At 45.9% G+C, this 16,507-nt stretch overlaps 1 protein-coding gene across 1 annotated transcript in view; it reads left to right on the top strand.

Annotated features, from left to right (window-relative positions):
• Nucleotides 1-16,507, top strand: part of BMPER (BMP binding endothelial regulator) — a 186,437-nt gene that overhangs the window by 117,957 nt on the left and 51,973 nt on the right. The window contains exons 12-13 of the mRNA XM_054385040.1: nt 3,728-4,057; nt 11,995-12,331. Coding sequence (XP_054241015.1) covers nt 3,728-4,057; nt 11,995-12,331 — 667 coding nt within the window. The remainder of the gene's footprint in view (nt 1-3,727; nt 4,058-11,994; nt 12,332-16,507) is intronic.

Genomic DNA, 16,507 nt, shown 5'->3' with positions numbered 1-16,507 from the left:
AGATAAGTGTCTTGGTTTTCAGGTCTGTGGGGTCTGATTTCCAGAGGTGTTGATTCAGTGGGGTTGGTTTTGATTTCTCTGCCAACATGATGTCCCTGAGAAATCAAAACTTTGGGGCCCTAGTTGCCAGGCAAAAAGGCAGAATCATAGAATCATAGAATTGTCAGGGTTGGAAGAGACCTCAAGGATCATCCTGTTCTAACCCCTCTGCCATGGGCAGGGACACCTCACACTACAGCAGGTTGCTCACAGCCACATCCAGCCTGGTCTTAAAATCCTCCAGGGATGAGGCTTCCACCACCTCCCTGGGCAACCTGTGCCAGTGTCTCACCACCATCATGGGGAAGAATTTCTTCCTAACATCCAATCTGAATCTGCCCATTTTTTTTTTCCATTCCCCCCAGTCCTATCACCACCTATACAGTCCCTCCCCAGCTCTCTTGTAGGCCCCTTTAAGATACTGAAAGGCCACAAGAAGGTCTCCTGGGAGCCTTCTCTTCTCCAGACTGAACATCCCCAAGGTGAGTTAGTGGCTCAGCTAAAGGAGCATGTGTGTGCCAAAGCTAGGAATGCAGTACAAATCTCCCAGGTACCAGCTCTGTGATGGCAATGAACGATGCAATGAAGGAGACTGAGGTTAAACTTCAGGAAGACCTTACTCACAGTAAGGACAGGCAAGCACTGCTCCAGGTTGCTGGAGGCAGCTGTGCAGGTGCTGTTAATACTGTCCTTTAAGAGCAGCTTATATAAACATCCATCAGGAGTAGCACAGGGACAGGAGAGTTCTGCATTACAGCTGAAGGAGAAGGAAAAGGTAATGTCTCCTGGGGTCCCCTTCAGCTCTTCTGTCTGTGTCTCCATGTAGGTATCCTTGGACACGCTTTACAGGTAGAAAAACAACTGAATTATTAGCATAGCACTCTGCCTAGGCTGAAAGACCCTGCTGAGAAATGTCTATAGCACAGTCAGAGCTGCATCTCAATCCAGCAGAGGAATTCCCTGCCTCTGCTCCATAACATCCATGTTGTCTCCTCTTTTGTAGGTCTGAATTTGCCTTTTTTTTTGGCTGCCTCTTCTGGAGAGTCATTATTAGTTGGCTAGTCTATTTTTTTTTTTCAGTGAATAAGTTGTGTTCCTTGTTGCTCTCCTATCCTTTGTTGGGTTTTGGTTTTGTGGATTTTTTTGATTGATGCTGTTCACAGCTCTCTGATCAGTCAAATTTTGTTACTGAACCAAGCCCTCCTCCAAAAGCAGGCATCATCCAGCCTGAGCCCCAGGGTATCCAGCTGGCAGCAGCAGTGTGCCTTTGTCTGCCTTGAGATTCCTTCTTCCAGGAACAGCAGCAAGGAGATGTGGTTAGGACCTATTGTTATACCAGAAGGCTGCAAGGCAAATGACTTTGCTACTCTCTTTGATTGCAAAGCAAACCAATCAAATCCTGGGTAACTGGAGGGTAATTCAGCATCATTGACACGAGGGTGGAAACATCCTGACTTAGAGCTGCAGCTTCTCTGACCAGTGTGTGGCTGCAAACATAGAATCACAGAATTGTCAGGGTTGGAAGGGACCTCAAGGATCCTCCAGTTCCAACTCCTCTGCCATGGGCAGGGACACCTCACACTACAGCAGGTTGCTCACAGCCACATTCAGCCTGGCTGCAAAACCCTCCAGGGATGAGGCTTCCACCACCTCCCTGGGCAACCTGTTCCAGTGTCTCACCACCCTCATGGGGAAGAATTTCTTCCTAACATCCAACCTGAATCTCCCCATTTCTACTTTTGTTCCATTCCCCCTAGTCCTATCATTACCTGACACCCTAAAAAGTCCCTCCCCAGCTTTCTTGGAGCCCCCTTCAGATCCTGGAAGGCCACAAGAAGGTCTCCTGGGAGCCTTCTCTTCTCCAGACTGAACAGCCCCAACTCCCTCAGTCTGTCCTCATAGGAGAGGAGCTCCAGCCCTCTGCTTATCCTTATGTCCCTTCTCTGGACACCTTTCAGCATATCCACATCCTTCCTGTAATAGAGGCTCCAGAAATGGACACAGTACTCCAGGTGGGGTCTCACCCTAGTGGAGCAGAGGGGGAGAATCACCTCCCTGGACCTGCTGGCTATGCTTCTCCTGATGCAGCCCAGGCTCTGGTTGGCTTTCTGGGCTGCAAGTGCACACTGCTGGCTGATGTTGAGCTTCTCATCCACCAGCACCCCCATCAGTGAGGAATCTCCCTCCATTTGTGGGGGTGCAAATGATTGGTAGAGGTACCATGCCTGTAGGTAATCAATGCATCATGTTAATCACTTACTGCTGACTTTGAGTTGGTAGCATGATAGCAATGACCACTAGGAGTCAGTTGTGCATATCCAATGCATATGGTGGCTTGGAACACTGAACAGAGATGCTGGCTCTACAAATAATTTGGGGGGAGAGGGGGAAGCATCACTAATACCTAGCTTATAAATGCATAATATTTATAAATGGAGCTGTGTAAAATGCAGACAGAGCAAGGTGCTGATGGCTTTTGATTTCAGGCCATCACCTCTGCCCTAATGGGGCATGTTAAAATGAGTCTCAAAAACATTCATGTGATGTCTTGAATCCTGCCTCTCTTAGTGGATTAGACTTTGCTCCCACAACACAACTTAAGGATGCAAACTCATCCCAGGGGAATTTCACTATCTGAGAGGGATGCTTGGAGTCTTAGATACTTGTTTTCACTCCTAGAGCTGGCAGCAGAGGACAGGTTGCTCCAGAGAGCAATTCCCCATGCATTAAAGGAGATGTCTGAAAGGGGTGAGATGAAAGACTTTCTAGTCAGGGCTCCCTCTCTCTGTCAGTGAAAGGGAGATTGGGTGAATTGCTTCAGCTAGAGATTTCCTGCCCAGAAAGCTGAAGCTAAATGGGAAGAACCCCATCACACATCTCTTACAGCTTTTTGCAAGCTCAGGATTCTGCCTGCTCTGATATCCTGACTTGGGGGGTGGGTGTGTGTTGTATTTTCTGGAAATAAAGCAATTTGACAAATTTCACAGGCACTGTAGTAACCTAACAGATGTTCAGATGATACATTATCTTGAAGGGACAAACATTAAGGTTGGAAGATATTTCTTTGGTTCCTAGACACAGGTTAACCTTCCTATGCTGCCCCATCAAAGACCATTCACAGGATGTTAGGGGCTGGAAGGGACCTCTGAATTCCATCGAGTCCAACTCCCCTGCCAGATCAGGACCATAGCCAGCACAGGTCACACAGAATGGGGCTTGAAAGTTTCCAGAGAAGGAGACTCCACAAAATCTCTGGGCAGCCTGTTCCAGTGCTCTGTGAGCCTCACAGTGAAGAAGTTCCTCCTCATGTTGAGGTGGAACCTCCTGTGCTGGAGTTTCTATCCATTGCCCCTTGTCCTATCCCAGGGTGCAAGTGAGCAGAGCCTGTCTCCTCCCTCTTGACCCCCAGCCCTCAGGTATTGATAGACATTTATTAAAATCCCCTCTCAGCCTTCTCTTCTCCAGACTAAAATTGTCCTTTGGTTCCTGCCAGCTTTAGGAAAGACTTTTATTAGAGCCATCAAGTTTTTGTTTTCCCTAGTAGGCAGGGTGAGAGTTGGCATTCTCGAAAGTTCTTATCTACTGCTTTTTGCTTTTGTTTCTCTGGTTTTTTTTTTGTTTTTTTTTTTTTTGTTCCCAAAGTTTGCTTGACCCTCACGTGGCACTTTTGTCTCTCACTCACCTGCAGAGCCCGGAGTTTGCACTGTGTTTGGAGACCCTCACTACAACACTTTTGACGGACGGACATTTAACTTTCAGGGAACATGTCAGTACGTTTTGACGAAAGACTGCTCCTCCTCTGCCTCACCCTTTCAGGTGCTGGTAAAAAACGATGCCCGCCGGACCCGCTCTTTCTCCTGGACAAAGTCAGTGGAGCTTGTCTTGGGCAGAAGCACCATCAGCCTCCAGCAGCACCTCACGGTGAAGTGGAACGGGACCCGCATCGCGCTCCCCTGCGAGACACCGCAGTTTCAGATCGATTTGGATGGTTACTTGCTGAAAGTGACAACCAAAGCAGGTAGAGTGAGTGTGTGTGTGAGTATGTGCCCAATGTCTGCTCCCTGGAGAACTTCACAGAATGTTCACAGAATCAACCAGGTTGGAAGAGACCTCCAAGGTCATCAAGTCCAACCGATCACCCAATCCTAATCAACTAGAGCATGGTACTGAGTGCCTCATCCAGGCTTTTCTTAAACACCTTTTTACCATGAGGGTGGTGAGACACTGGAACAGGTTGCCCAAGAAGGTGGTAGAAGCCTCATCCCTGGAGGTTTTTAAGGTCAGATTGGATGTGGCTTTGGGCAGTCTGATCTAGTGTGAGCTGTCCCTGTCCATGGCAGGGGGGTTGGAACTAGATGGTCCTTGAGGTCCCTTCCAACCCTAACAATTCTATAATTCTATGACCTCTAGGGACCCCACCACCTCCCTGGGCAGCCCATTCCAATGGGCAATCTCTTTATGTGAAAATGGCCAATCTCTCTTTCTGTGAAGAACTTCTTCCTAACACCCAGCCTAATCTTCCCCTGCCACAGCTTGAGCTTGTGTCCTCTTGTTCTGTTGCTGCTTGCCTGGGAGAAGAGACCAAACCCCACCTGGCTACAACCTCCCTTCAGGTAGTTGTAAAGAGCAATAAGGTCTCTCCCGAGCCTCCTCTTCTCCAGGCTAAAGAACCCCAGCTCCCTCAGCCTCTCCTCACAGGGCTGTGCTCCAGACCCCTCACCAGCCTTGTTGCCCTTCTCTAGACATGTTCTCAAGGGCAACATGAACAGCAGTCAGTAAAAAAAAGTATGATGATGGTAATAAACATAGTTGTAACTCTTTGGAGAGCTGAGAAACCCAAAATGCTTTCAACATCCCTGCAGTCCACAAACAGACAGAAATCTCAGCTATGAGTTTGAGGTCTTTGGAGAGTAGGGTTAGACTGGAGCTCAGGAGGAAGTTCTTCAGTGTGAAGGTGGTGAGACTCTGGAATAAGCTGCCCAGGGAGGTTGTGGATGCCTCTTCCCCGGGGCTGTTGAAGGCCAGCTTGGCCAAGGCCATGAGCAGTCTAGCTGAGAGGTGTCCCTGGCCGTGGCAAAGTGAATTAGATGATCTCTGAGGTCCCTTCCAGCCTGAGCCGTTCTAGGATTCTGTAGCTGACAATTAAATGTCTGCAGAGATTAATTTGTCACTTCCAGTAACTTCAGAGTGGCTTCTTTGGGGTCATCATTTGATAATTACAGATAAGAATGGAGAGGAGAGTAGTTCTTAAACAAAACATTCAGGTTTTCTTCCTAGTTGCAGCAACATTCTTAAATTACATAAAATCACAGCTACTGATGGCTGGAATGAGTCTAAGAAACATTTCACTGAGGGTACCTAGCAAAAAAGGATGTTTGAAAACCATGACCTCATTTGCTCTTCAGTTCCATCTTGTTGGCTTTGCTTTGGGCTTGAGTGATGTGCCAGGAACAGAGGGTTGGCAGCACCAAAAGAAAAGGAAATCAGAAACTTCAGAGAATCTGGTACCTTATTTGTAGAAATAGACAGGGGAGACAGGAGATTCTCAGGTCTTCTGAGTCCTGGAAAAGACATTAATTGTCAAAATGTTAAAGCAGAGGACTTTACATTTGTTTCATAAACTGTTCTGAACCTGTACAAAGCTGGAAGTAGATAGATTCAGACTGGACATAAGGAAGAAGTTCTTCCCCATGAGAGTGGTGAGAGCCTGGAATGGGTTGTCCAGGGAGGTGGTTGAGGCTCCATCCCTGGAGGTGTTTGCAGCCAGGCTGGATGAGGCTCTGGCCAGGCTGATCTAGTGTGAGGTGTCCCTGCCCATGGCAGGGGGGTTGGAACTAGATGATCCTTGTGGTCCCTTCCAACCCTGAGTGCTTCCATGATTCTGTAGTGTCTTGGCATAGATAAATACTGAAGACAAGCCTGAAACTTTCTCATTGGCATGTGTTGGGGGCTACTCTGCTCCTGAGAGATTTCATTGACACAGCGAAGGACTGTTTCAGTAAGAATGCAATATACTGTTAATTGAATTAAATGGCAATGGGAAAAACAGGGAAACTAATCTTTCTTATGGAGAGAGATGGTCCTAAGTGTGATGCAGAGTCATAGGCATTATCTTGCATCATTTTGTTTTTGACTCAGGGGGGGACACTAGCACCCACTGTTGAGCTGAGAATTTAGACACCTGCTCATTTTGCCGCTGGAAATGTGAAGTCTGCATGATGTGGATCTCAGCTTCGGACTGAGATCCTCCAAGTGGCAGTGCAGTTTTTTGTGGCTGGCTGTAAAAGGCACACCAGTTGACCATTATTCACAACCTCTAATTGAAAGCATCTTGTGGGCTCCTCCATGCAGCCAGCTGAACGCTGTGAATTCTGGCGATGTGGATTTCATTAGTCAGCCACAGGCCAAGGAAAAGTTTTCAAGTGGAGGATGAATGACAGCTCATCCTGCTGCTACCCCAGTTTGTCTATGGTGCAAGCCTAAGAAATGGCTGCATGCATCCTTGTCCATGTGCTGCCAGAGAGGGAGTGCAAACATGGCATATGACAACACACCGAATGGTGTCTAATCACTGCAAATTGCAGCCTAAAGAATTCCTCCCCTGAGCAGAGCAGGGTCAGGTTTCTCTTGCTGAATGCAGCACAATGGCCTGAGTCCTCCTTTCCTCAGCACATAAAACCTGGAAAGCAGCAGAGAGACATGGCTCCATCTTGCTGGGAGAGGACAAGCAGCAGAGAGGTTGTAGAGAGGAGGAATGTGCTGAGCAGAACTGTTTGAAAGACAAACCTTTTGTTCCACAGGAAATTCCTAGAGCTGGGGTAAAAAACAAAACAAAAATAAAACCAAACAACAACAACAAAAAACCCCACCCCAAAAACAAAAACAAACAAAAAACCCTAAACAAACAAACAAAAAAAACCCCAAGCCCCCCAAAAACCTTAAAATAAAAAAATAGAGATTTTTCTCTGTTTTAGAATGAAGCATGGATTTAAAAAATTTTTTTTTTTAATATTTGCTTTCCCAGTATAGGGTAAAAAAAAAAAAAAAAAAGAGGAGGAGGGAGGAAGTAACAAAAATTAAACAAAACCACTGCACTAGAAGCAGAATTTGAAGTCAAATTGGGCTGGAAAGTGCAGAGTCTGGAGCTTACAGCTCAGCCAGCATTCCCACAACAGCTTTTGGTTTTCCTTTTGCAGAGCTGGGAGCTAAGCTCTGGATAAAACAGGGGAGCCCAAACCTTCAGGAAGCCTTGTGGTTCCTGGCTTACAGGGCAATCTGCATGGCAAGGCTCTCCTGGAGCTGCATACCCTGAGAGTCTAGGCTTCCAGGCAGCCCACCAGGCGAGCTGGCAGGAAAAAGCAGCTTTGGAGCCCTGCCTGTGCTGTGTTGGAAGTTCACTCAACCCAATATGTCTCCCTGAAGCATTTCAGTTCTGATGAATTGGCATTTTCCAGTGCAAACCTGTTTTGTTGCTGAGTTCCTCGCCAGCTCTATGCCTGCGTGCCGTGCAGCAGCGATTCTGTCACCCTGCACTTGCAGGTACTTCATCGTGGGTGTGGTTGGTGTTGAGTTCTTGGTGTGGAAAGAAGACAAGAGAGGGTCACAGTGCTAGAGTTGCTTATCTGTCCCTCTAGTGCAGGAGCATTTCTTGTTGTTGTTGTTTCTGTGCTGATCTTCAGCACGAAGCCTCTTTGCTGAGGTTTTCTGTACCACTTCGGCGCTGAGTCTTTAGAGACTGCCAGTTCTTGAGGATGCCTTTACCATGAAAAATCATGCAGGACAAAGGATGGGAGTTCCCAGCACAGGGAAATTCGGTGTGTGATGTGCATAAATCCAGAAGGATTTTTAAAAGATGTACTAGAGAGTGTAGTGTGCCAAGTTAAGAAATCAAGTAACAAGTTGGTTAAGCGTCCTTCAAGGAATGGGGAAACTTGGAAAACCCTGAAAAGTAACTCAGAGAATATTCCTTTTCTTCACCCCCAGATGGGATAGATGCTGCATCCTTTAGCTTCATGTTTCTTGGGTTCTGATCCTTGTCCAAGTGAATGGGAAACTCATCCATTTGAGGAGGGGAGGTAAAAGGCACCATGAAACTCTCCCACACAATTTCTGTCTGCCACGGAGACCCTTTCAAACATCACTCCCTAGCATAATCCTGTCTGTCACAGCTCTTGTTGGTTTACAGAAAGCAACTGAATTTTCTGCTTGCAAACAAACAAAAAGGGGACACACTGCACAACATGGCCAGGCTGTGACAGAATTATCATGCCTGTAGAAGTAAATGCCCTTCCTTGTTAACCGCAAAGGGAATCAGCTCTGTTATGGACAGAAACGTTAACCCTGCTCATCAGAGCTAGAAATTACCCTTCCACCTGAGCAATTACAGCAGAACATAGTGTAATTAAACAATAGCCAGCTAGAGGAAAGTGCATCCTTTTGTGGTAGTTAAACTGTGAGTTGCTGGAATCAAATCCAGTAGTCGAAGCTGGACTCTCTGTGGTTAAAACCCTGCGGTTTATGCGCTGAGATGAAAAGTCAGAATTTTATGTTTCTCTTGTCGGCAAACCTCTTGTTCACAGAGCAGCAAGTAAAGAGTAGATGCATTTAACTCTCACAGTGGACACCCTAATATTCAGGAGAAAATCAGTAAGTCTTGACTCAAGGAAAAAATAAGTTGCAGAAGGCAAGTTAAGATGGAATCATCAGGCAGTCTTTTGCCACTCTGCTTAGAGTCGAGGCAGCTGATTCGGGGAAGAAATGGAATACCGCCTTAAATACTGGAGTGATTTTACTGAAGAGAATTTGGACCTTGATGCTTCAGGCTTTGAGAAAGTTTATGTGATTCACAAGTCTGAAGAAATCTTAGTTTATAAGTTAATGACAAGGTCTTTCTAAGTGCCAGCACAGCAGTATTAATCTAGTGTCTGCAAATCAAGCCGCACTTTGTTTTGTTCAGCGTTTTCAGAAGCAAAAGACAGCTGGCGTTTGGATTTGTCCAGCAATGGTAATGTCTGAAGAAGCTTAAAAGGCAGCTGTCCTCCTTGCCACTGTGCTGGCCTCCTTAGCAATCCCAATCTTGCACAATTTCTCAGTTGAATAGGTGTAAAGTGCCTCTGGAGGACACAGTGGTCCTATCCATGCTGGGTTTGTTAGATCATCTGAAACTGCTTTCATGCATAGTCAGCCTCAGGATATTTTTGTGGTATCAATGCTAATATACAGTGGTAAGAATCACAGAATTAACCAGGTTGGAAAAGACCTCAGAGATCATCAAGTCCAACCTATCACCCAACGCCATCTAATCAACTAAACCATGGCACTAAGTGCCTCATCCAGTCTTATTTTAAACACTTCCAGGGATGGTGACTCCACCATCTCCCTGGGCAGCCCCTTCCAATGGCCAATCTCTCTTTCTGGGAAGAATTTCCTCCTAACATCCAGCCTATACCTCCCCTGCACAGCTTGAGACTGTGTCCTCTTGTTCTGTTGCTGCTTGCCTGGGAGAAGAGACCAACCCCCACCTGGCTACAGCCTCCCTTCAGGTAGTTGTAGACAGCAATGAGGTCTCCCCTGAGCCTCCTCTTCTCCAGGCTAAACACCCGCAGCTCCCTCAGCCTCTCCTCATAGTGCTGTGCTACAGACTCCCCACCAGCCTTGTGCTCCAGACCCCTAACCAGCTTTGCTGCCCTTCTCTGGAAAGAAAACATGATGCAACAGACTGCAGTGACTAATGGTGGAGAATTATCTGCCTAACCTTGCTGGGTAAATCATTCCCCAAACTTTTGGTGCCATGGTGTAAACCATGGAGGCCCCAGGACAGCATGTCCTGATGGCAAAGCACCCCTTCTGTAACCAGGATTGCTCTTGGAGCCTCACCCTGTTCCACTGTGGTGCAAGTAGGAATTGTTACAGCAAACAATGGGATGTGCTGCTGAAGGAAGGGTTCCAGCTTTGAACTGAGTCACTGGTATGTTAATTACTTACATGAGGACAGGACAGGATTTGGATCCCATAGTGACAAGCACTGATTTACAAGAGGAAAGGGTGGTGCTAAGCCAGCCCACACAGCAAATGTTGAGAGCTGGAGCAAAGCCCTGGTGCTGCACTGTGCAGTGATGCTGTTTGGTATTCTTGGCCAGGCAGAGAGAAGAGGGTAAAATCTCCATTATCCTGTGTAAAGGCAGGTTCCTGTGTTTTATCCTGCTGCACACAAGTACTTCATGGAAATAAATCAAAGTCAGCAAAATTATTTGTGATCTTCAGATGCAGGATGACTGCAGACATGTGAAGTAGTAGCATTCATCAGGCATTGGAAATAACTTTAAAAGGCCATTTTGGGGTAGCAGTAAAGCAGCAGTAATTCTTGGTGGCGTTTTTATCCCATGTGATACCAAAATGTCTTGCCCTTAGGAGATATGTATTTACTCCTCGAAGGCTGGGATTCATTTAATTTACAGTTGCCCAGGTGATTGTAAATTAAATGAAGTTTAGTCTCCACCTGGTCTCTGGGAACTCTTGAGAATTCCACTGGAAACCAAAAGGCATTCTGAAGGTAGTTTATTCCCTCTGCCATCTGTGTTGTGACCCACAGCTGCCTGTTTCTCTCCATCAGAGAGAGAGCTCAGACACTGGCCTTAAGCTTTTAGCTGGGTACAGGCAGACAAGATGGATTTCACCCACAGAAAGCAATTTGGGGTTTGATGGATGAGAAGTGCCCAACCTTACCATAAAACTGCTTGGAGCAGAGCACTTAAATCCCAGCCAGTCCATGAAGGGTAGATGTTTACCATCACGCCTCACTTGCTGATTGGTAAAGACAGCTTCCAGAGGTAGGTTGGTTGGTTGGTTAATTAAGAACTGTTGGAGAATGACCAGTCTGCATTCAGTTCAGAATGCCTTGCAATAGTTTTAATCCCACAGAAAACTTGTCTTGTAACATCTGTATTCACCCAAGTGAGCAGTCAGGCAAGGAAAGGATGCTTCCCACAAGGTCACTACTGGTGAAGTCTTGTGGAGACCTTTGTATACCCATGGCTTGTGCAATGGATGACAGTAGGTGAAATTCTGGGCTCTCTGTGAAGTTAGGTAGGAATTTCCTTGAGGACATTCAATCTGCAGAATTTTGCACTTAGATATTGAAAGGCCTTGGCTTCAGATTTGTGAGGGCAATCCCTTTCACTAGCAAGGAGGAACAAAAATAGACAGGTGTGATTTTATTGTAATGGATGTGGCCAGCAGGTCAAGAGAGGTGATTCTTCCCCTTTATTCTGCTGTTGTGGGACCTCACCTCAAATACTGCCTCCAGTTCTGGTCTCCCCAGCATCAGAAGGACAGAGCTGTTCGAGTGAGTCCAGAGGAGGCCACAAAGATGATCCAAGGGCTGGAGCACTTCTGCTAGGAGGATAGGCTGAGGGACCCAGGGGTGTTCAGCCCAGAGAAGAGAAGACTCCAGGAGGATCTCAGAGCTGCCTTCCAACACCTGAAGGGATCCTACAGGAAGGCTGCAGAGAGACTTTTCATGAGGGTGTCTAGCAATGGGACGAGGGGGAATGGTTTGAAACTGAGGAAGAGCTGGTTTAGGGTGGATCTTAGGAAGAAGTTCTTCAGTAGGATGGTGAGACTCTAGAATGGGTTGCCCAGGGAGGTTGTGGCTGCCTCCTCTCTGGGGGGTGTTCAAAGCCAGGTTGCATGAGTAGATGATCTGTGAGGTGACTTCCAACCTAAGTCATGATGCTATGACTGTGATTTAAGAAATACCAAACTTGCCAGAGCAAGTTATACAGAAATCTAACATTATCAGAAGGAAGCCAGAGGCTTTGGTTAGGTTCCCATGAACACTTTTTCATAAACATGAAGCACAGTTTGCTATCCTCAATTTCTTCTTCTTTTTTTTAATTTGTTTGTTTTGTGTGTACATCTTCTTTCTTTTTTTCTTTTGTCTCATCTCTTTATTAGGCTTGGAAATCTCATGGGATGGAGACAGCTTTGTGGAAGTCATGGCTGCGCCACACCTGAAAGGCAAACTCTGTGGTCTGTGTGGCAATTACAATGGGCACAAGCGAGATGACCTGATTGGAGGGGATGGGAATTTTAAGTTTGATGTGGATGACTTTGCTGAATCCTGGCGAGTGGAGTCCAATGAATTCTGCAGCCGGCCGCAGAGGAAACCTGTGCCTGAGCTGTGTCATGGCACAGTCAGGGTGAAGCTGCGAGCCCACCGGGAATGCCAGAAACTCAAAGGGTGGGAATTTCAGAGCTGTCATTCAACGGTGGATTACACCACGTTTTACAGGTGAGTGGGGCTTGCTGTGGAGAGAGAGAGAGTGAGTTACTGTGTGAGGAGGAAAGCCACACAGTTGGCCCAGTTGCAGTAGTGTTTCAGCACATATCTTGACCTGGTTTTGCTGAGAATCATAGAATCAGTCAGGGTTGGACGGGACCTCAAGGATCATCCAGTTCCAACCCCGTGCCATGGGCAGGGACACCTCACACTACATCAGGCTGGCCAGAGCCTCATCCAGCCTCGCCTTAAACACCTCCAGGGATGGAGCCTCAACCACCTCCCTGGACAACCCATTCCAGGCTCTCACCACTCTTGTAGTGAAGAACTTCTTTATATCCAGTCTGAATCTCCCCACTTCCAGCTTTATTCCATTCCCCCTAATCCTGTCACTACCTGATATCCTAAAAAGTCCCTCCCCAGCTTTCTTGTATCCCCCTTCAGATACTGGAAGGCCACAAGAAGGTCACCTCGGAGCCTTCTCTTCTCCAGACTGAACAGCCCCAACTCTTTCAGGCTGTCCTCATAGGAGAGGAGCTCCAAGCCCTCTGCTCATCCTGGTGGCCCTTCTCTGGACACCTTCCAGCATGTCCATATCCCTCTTGTAATAGAGGCTCCAGACCTGGATGCAGTACTCCAGGTGGGGTCTCACCAGAGCAGAGCAGAGGGGGAGAATCACCTCCCTTGACCTGCTGGCCACACTTCTCTTGATGCAGCCCAGGCTCTGGTTGGCTTTCTGGGCTGCAAGTGCACACTGACAGCTCCTGTTGAGCTTCTCATCCACCAGCACCCCCAAGTCCCTCTCCTCAGGGCTGCTCTCCAGCCAGTCCCTGCCCAGCCTGGATTTGTGCTTGGGATTGCCTCGACCCAGCTGAAGGACCCTGCACTTGGTCTTGTTGAACCTCATGAGGTGGGCTTGTGCCCACCTCTCCAGCCTGTCAAGGTTCCTCTGGATGGCATCCCCAGAATGACTGTACAGGCTTAAGGTTACATGATCATAGAATTGTTTGGGTTGGAAAAGACCTCTGAGATCATTGAGTCCAACCATCGAGACCCTTGATCCAGGTCAGAAAGGACCTCTGAGATCATCAACTGCATTTCTCTGTCAGGAATAGGAAGATGATCCTGGTCTAATAAAGATCTGAGCAGCCATAAATGAGAAAAAGGCAGACAGGATTGTGGTCATCCACAGAAAAAGTACTTTTGGAGACTGAGGAGAGAGGGAAAAGGGACTTCGAGATATTTTGGTAAATGCTTTCTGATTTCAAGGTCAGCTGTGAAGTTGAGGCTGACTTGAACTGCTATTTCTCGTGGTCCAGAGAAACGTGTCTTCCAGGAAGCAGTTTGCGAAGTCCTTCATTAAAGCAGGGATATTAAATGTTACTGGTGCCTTTTGGATGGTGTAGGCTGGGGGTTGGCAATGTGAAAGGAGAGAGTTAACAGCTCAGTACAGGCCCACCCTGCCCTGGGAGCAGAGGAAGGCAGATGAGGATCTAGAAGCCTCGTCTGAGCGACTTAAATGTACGATTTTTATTTATTTTATCTTTTAAATGCTTCCAGTCTAAACCACAGAGACATCTTTTCTGTTCTTTAATTGGCATCAGTTTGTTTTCCCCTCAGTCAGTAAATAAAATTGGTTTCTCTTTTGATTGCCTGACATAAAAGATAAAAGCCAGCCGAGCCACGGGTGCATGATGGCAGGGATGGAGCTGCCTGATCCCTGCGCTCGCTCCCAGCTTTCCCCCCTTGTGCACATCTGCACAGCTATTGCAGCTTGTTAGGGAAAGCTTTCTAAAAGAACTCCATTTCCCTTATGAATTGATTTTTTTTTTTCCCTTTTCTTTTATAATGAGACAGAAAGACTTTTATCTACCCCAGCAGAATACGTCTGGGACTGGGAAATGCTAGGAGACAACACCCGGCTTGGCTTGGAGGGCTGTGTGCACTTAAGTTTGCTGTAGTGTATCCCTGTGCTAGGAGCCTGGCAGACAGTGAAGGTTATTTCGTGTGCAGGTTGCAATGCTTTATCTTTTCATATGGCTGGAAGCACAGCAGAGAGCACTAGGGAGGCTAACACCCTCACACACACACACAGAGGGTCTGTTGAATGCATTTCAGCAACATTCCCGTCTCACTTCCATCGTTTTCTAAAGGTAAGTGATGACAAAGCAAATGGAAAACAGGCGCAGAGAGATTTGTTTCATTTTGCAGTGGATCTTTTGTCCCTTTTAAAAAGTAGCTCATGATTAATTTAGTGCAATACACTTCCTGACACCACAGCAGAAAATGATTTATATTTTGGCTACAGCAGCCAGAAGAGAAAAAAAAGAAAACCAACTCTTTACATGCTTGCACACAAGAATTATCGTAGAGTATTTCTGTTCCTTTAAAATATCTTCTCTTTGTACTGGAAAGACAAGGAAATCAAGCAAGTAATTAATTTTCTTATGTCCTTTTTTAGAAAAGTCTCTCTCTTCTTAAGGAAACTTTATGCTGAAGAGCCCATCCTGTTCTGTCAGGAGTAGCTGTTCATTTGCTTCCCTGTAGATGCTGCCACCTGTTAGAATGTTCAGCTCTCAAGAGAGGAATCAAAGATAAAACAGAAATTAAACTCTAATAATGATATTTAGTAGAATGCTACTTCTGGTTAGAGACTGACAAAGTCATAGAAGTAATTTACTCAGTGATCATGGCCAGTTTTCATACTAGGAAATTCCTGCAAGGAGGTCATGACTAGGGGACAGGAGTTCTGGGAATGTTTTTACCCTAAATCTCTGTATATATAAATCTGTCTGCATATAAATAAAAATAAATATAAACATAAACACAAATATAAATATATCTAACTATAAATAAAAACATAGATGTAAATAAATATAAATAATATAAATATAAACATAAACATAAATATAAATATAAATATAGTGGAATGGTTTGGAGCTAAAGAAAAGTTTAGACTGGATCTTAGGAAGAAGTTCTTCAGTAGGAGGGTTGGTGAGACTCTGGAATAGGCAGCCCAGGGAGTTTGTGGCTGCCTCCTGCCTTAGGGTGCTGAAGGCCAGGTTGGATGAGGTTTTAAGCAGCTGAGTCTGGTTGAGAGGTGTCCCGGCCCATGGCAGGGAGTAGATGATCTCTGAGGTCCCTTCTAAGCTAAGCCATTCTGCCATTCTATGAAATAGCAGAGGTCTAGCTGCATGATTGTGGGATGAAGAACAGCTAACTCCTGAGCTGGACCCTGACAGATCTGTGCCATGTTGCCCTTAAACCCTCTTCTTGATGTTGTGACTTTGGTGCCTTGTGTTTCTCTGCTAAGCTCATGGTAGAAAAAGCACAATGCAAGTGCAGAAGGAAAGGTTTTGAAACACTCCAGGCTGCAAACTAGCAATTTTAACATCTCATTTTATACTCCTCTTTTAATTCTTCATTTTGTAATTAGACAGATTTTTATGGGCTTTTAATTGTGCTTTGTTTTGGTTAGTTCTGTGTTGGTATTTTTGTTTCTTTAATGCATTGCTCCTTGTTCAGTACTTATGAGTAATAGTCTAAAAATACCCCTTAGGGTTGAACTTTATGAAGGCAAGCTCATTAAACAGGGAAATGATTTTGAATTTCTATGAGGTTTTGGTAAAGTCTGGGTGAAAAAGAGATTAACAATCACCACTATTGCCACTTGTCTATATTGATATTTTAATATGGCTAAGCATTCTGGATTAGTCCTTGCCAAAAGGAAAAAAAAGAGGAAAAGTTAACCAAGGTTACTCAGCAGCAGGTTTTTAGAGGTGGTGCTTAGACCATGCATGTAGTAAAGCTTACAATAGGACTCTAGAAGCTGCTCTTGAACACAAACAGCACTAAAAATAGGTTACAATCATCACTAAAAATAGGTGATATCATCTGAATTTCTCATGCTGATGTTAGCAGAAAAATCTCTATCCCATTATCAAGAAATGTCGTGGTACTCGTGTCCTGAGTTAACACAGCCTGCTCTCACAAGCCCTCCTCTCTCCCCACACCATAAGGAAGGAAAGTAACACAAAAAAGAAACCTTAGAGCTGCCTTCCAATAGCTAAAGGGATCCTACAGGAAGGCTGCAGAGGGACTTTTCCTAAGGGTGTCCAGAGACAGGATAAGGGGGAATGATTTGAAGCTGAGGGAGAGTGAGTTCAGATTGGATCTTAAGAAGTTCTT

The sequence above is a fragment of the Indicator indicator genome, chromosome 11 (genome assembly GCF_027791375.1).
Source record: "Indicator indicator isolate 239-I01 chromosome 11, UM_Iind_1.1, whole genome shotgun sequence".
Lineage (NCBI taxonomy): Eukaryota > Metazoa > Chordata > Aves > Piciformes > Indicatoridae > Indicator > Indicator indicator.
Note: the sequence above shows the minus strand (reverse complement) of the source record. Positions and strands in the feature narration are given on the sequence as shown.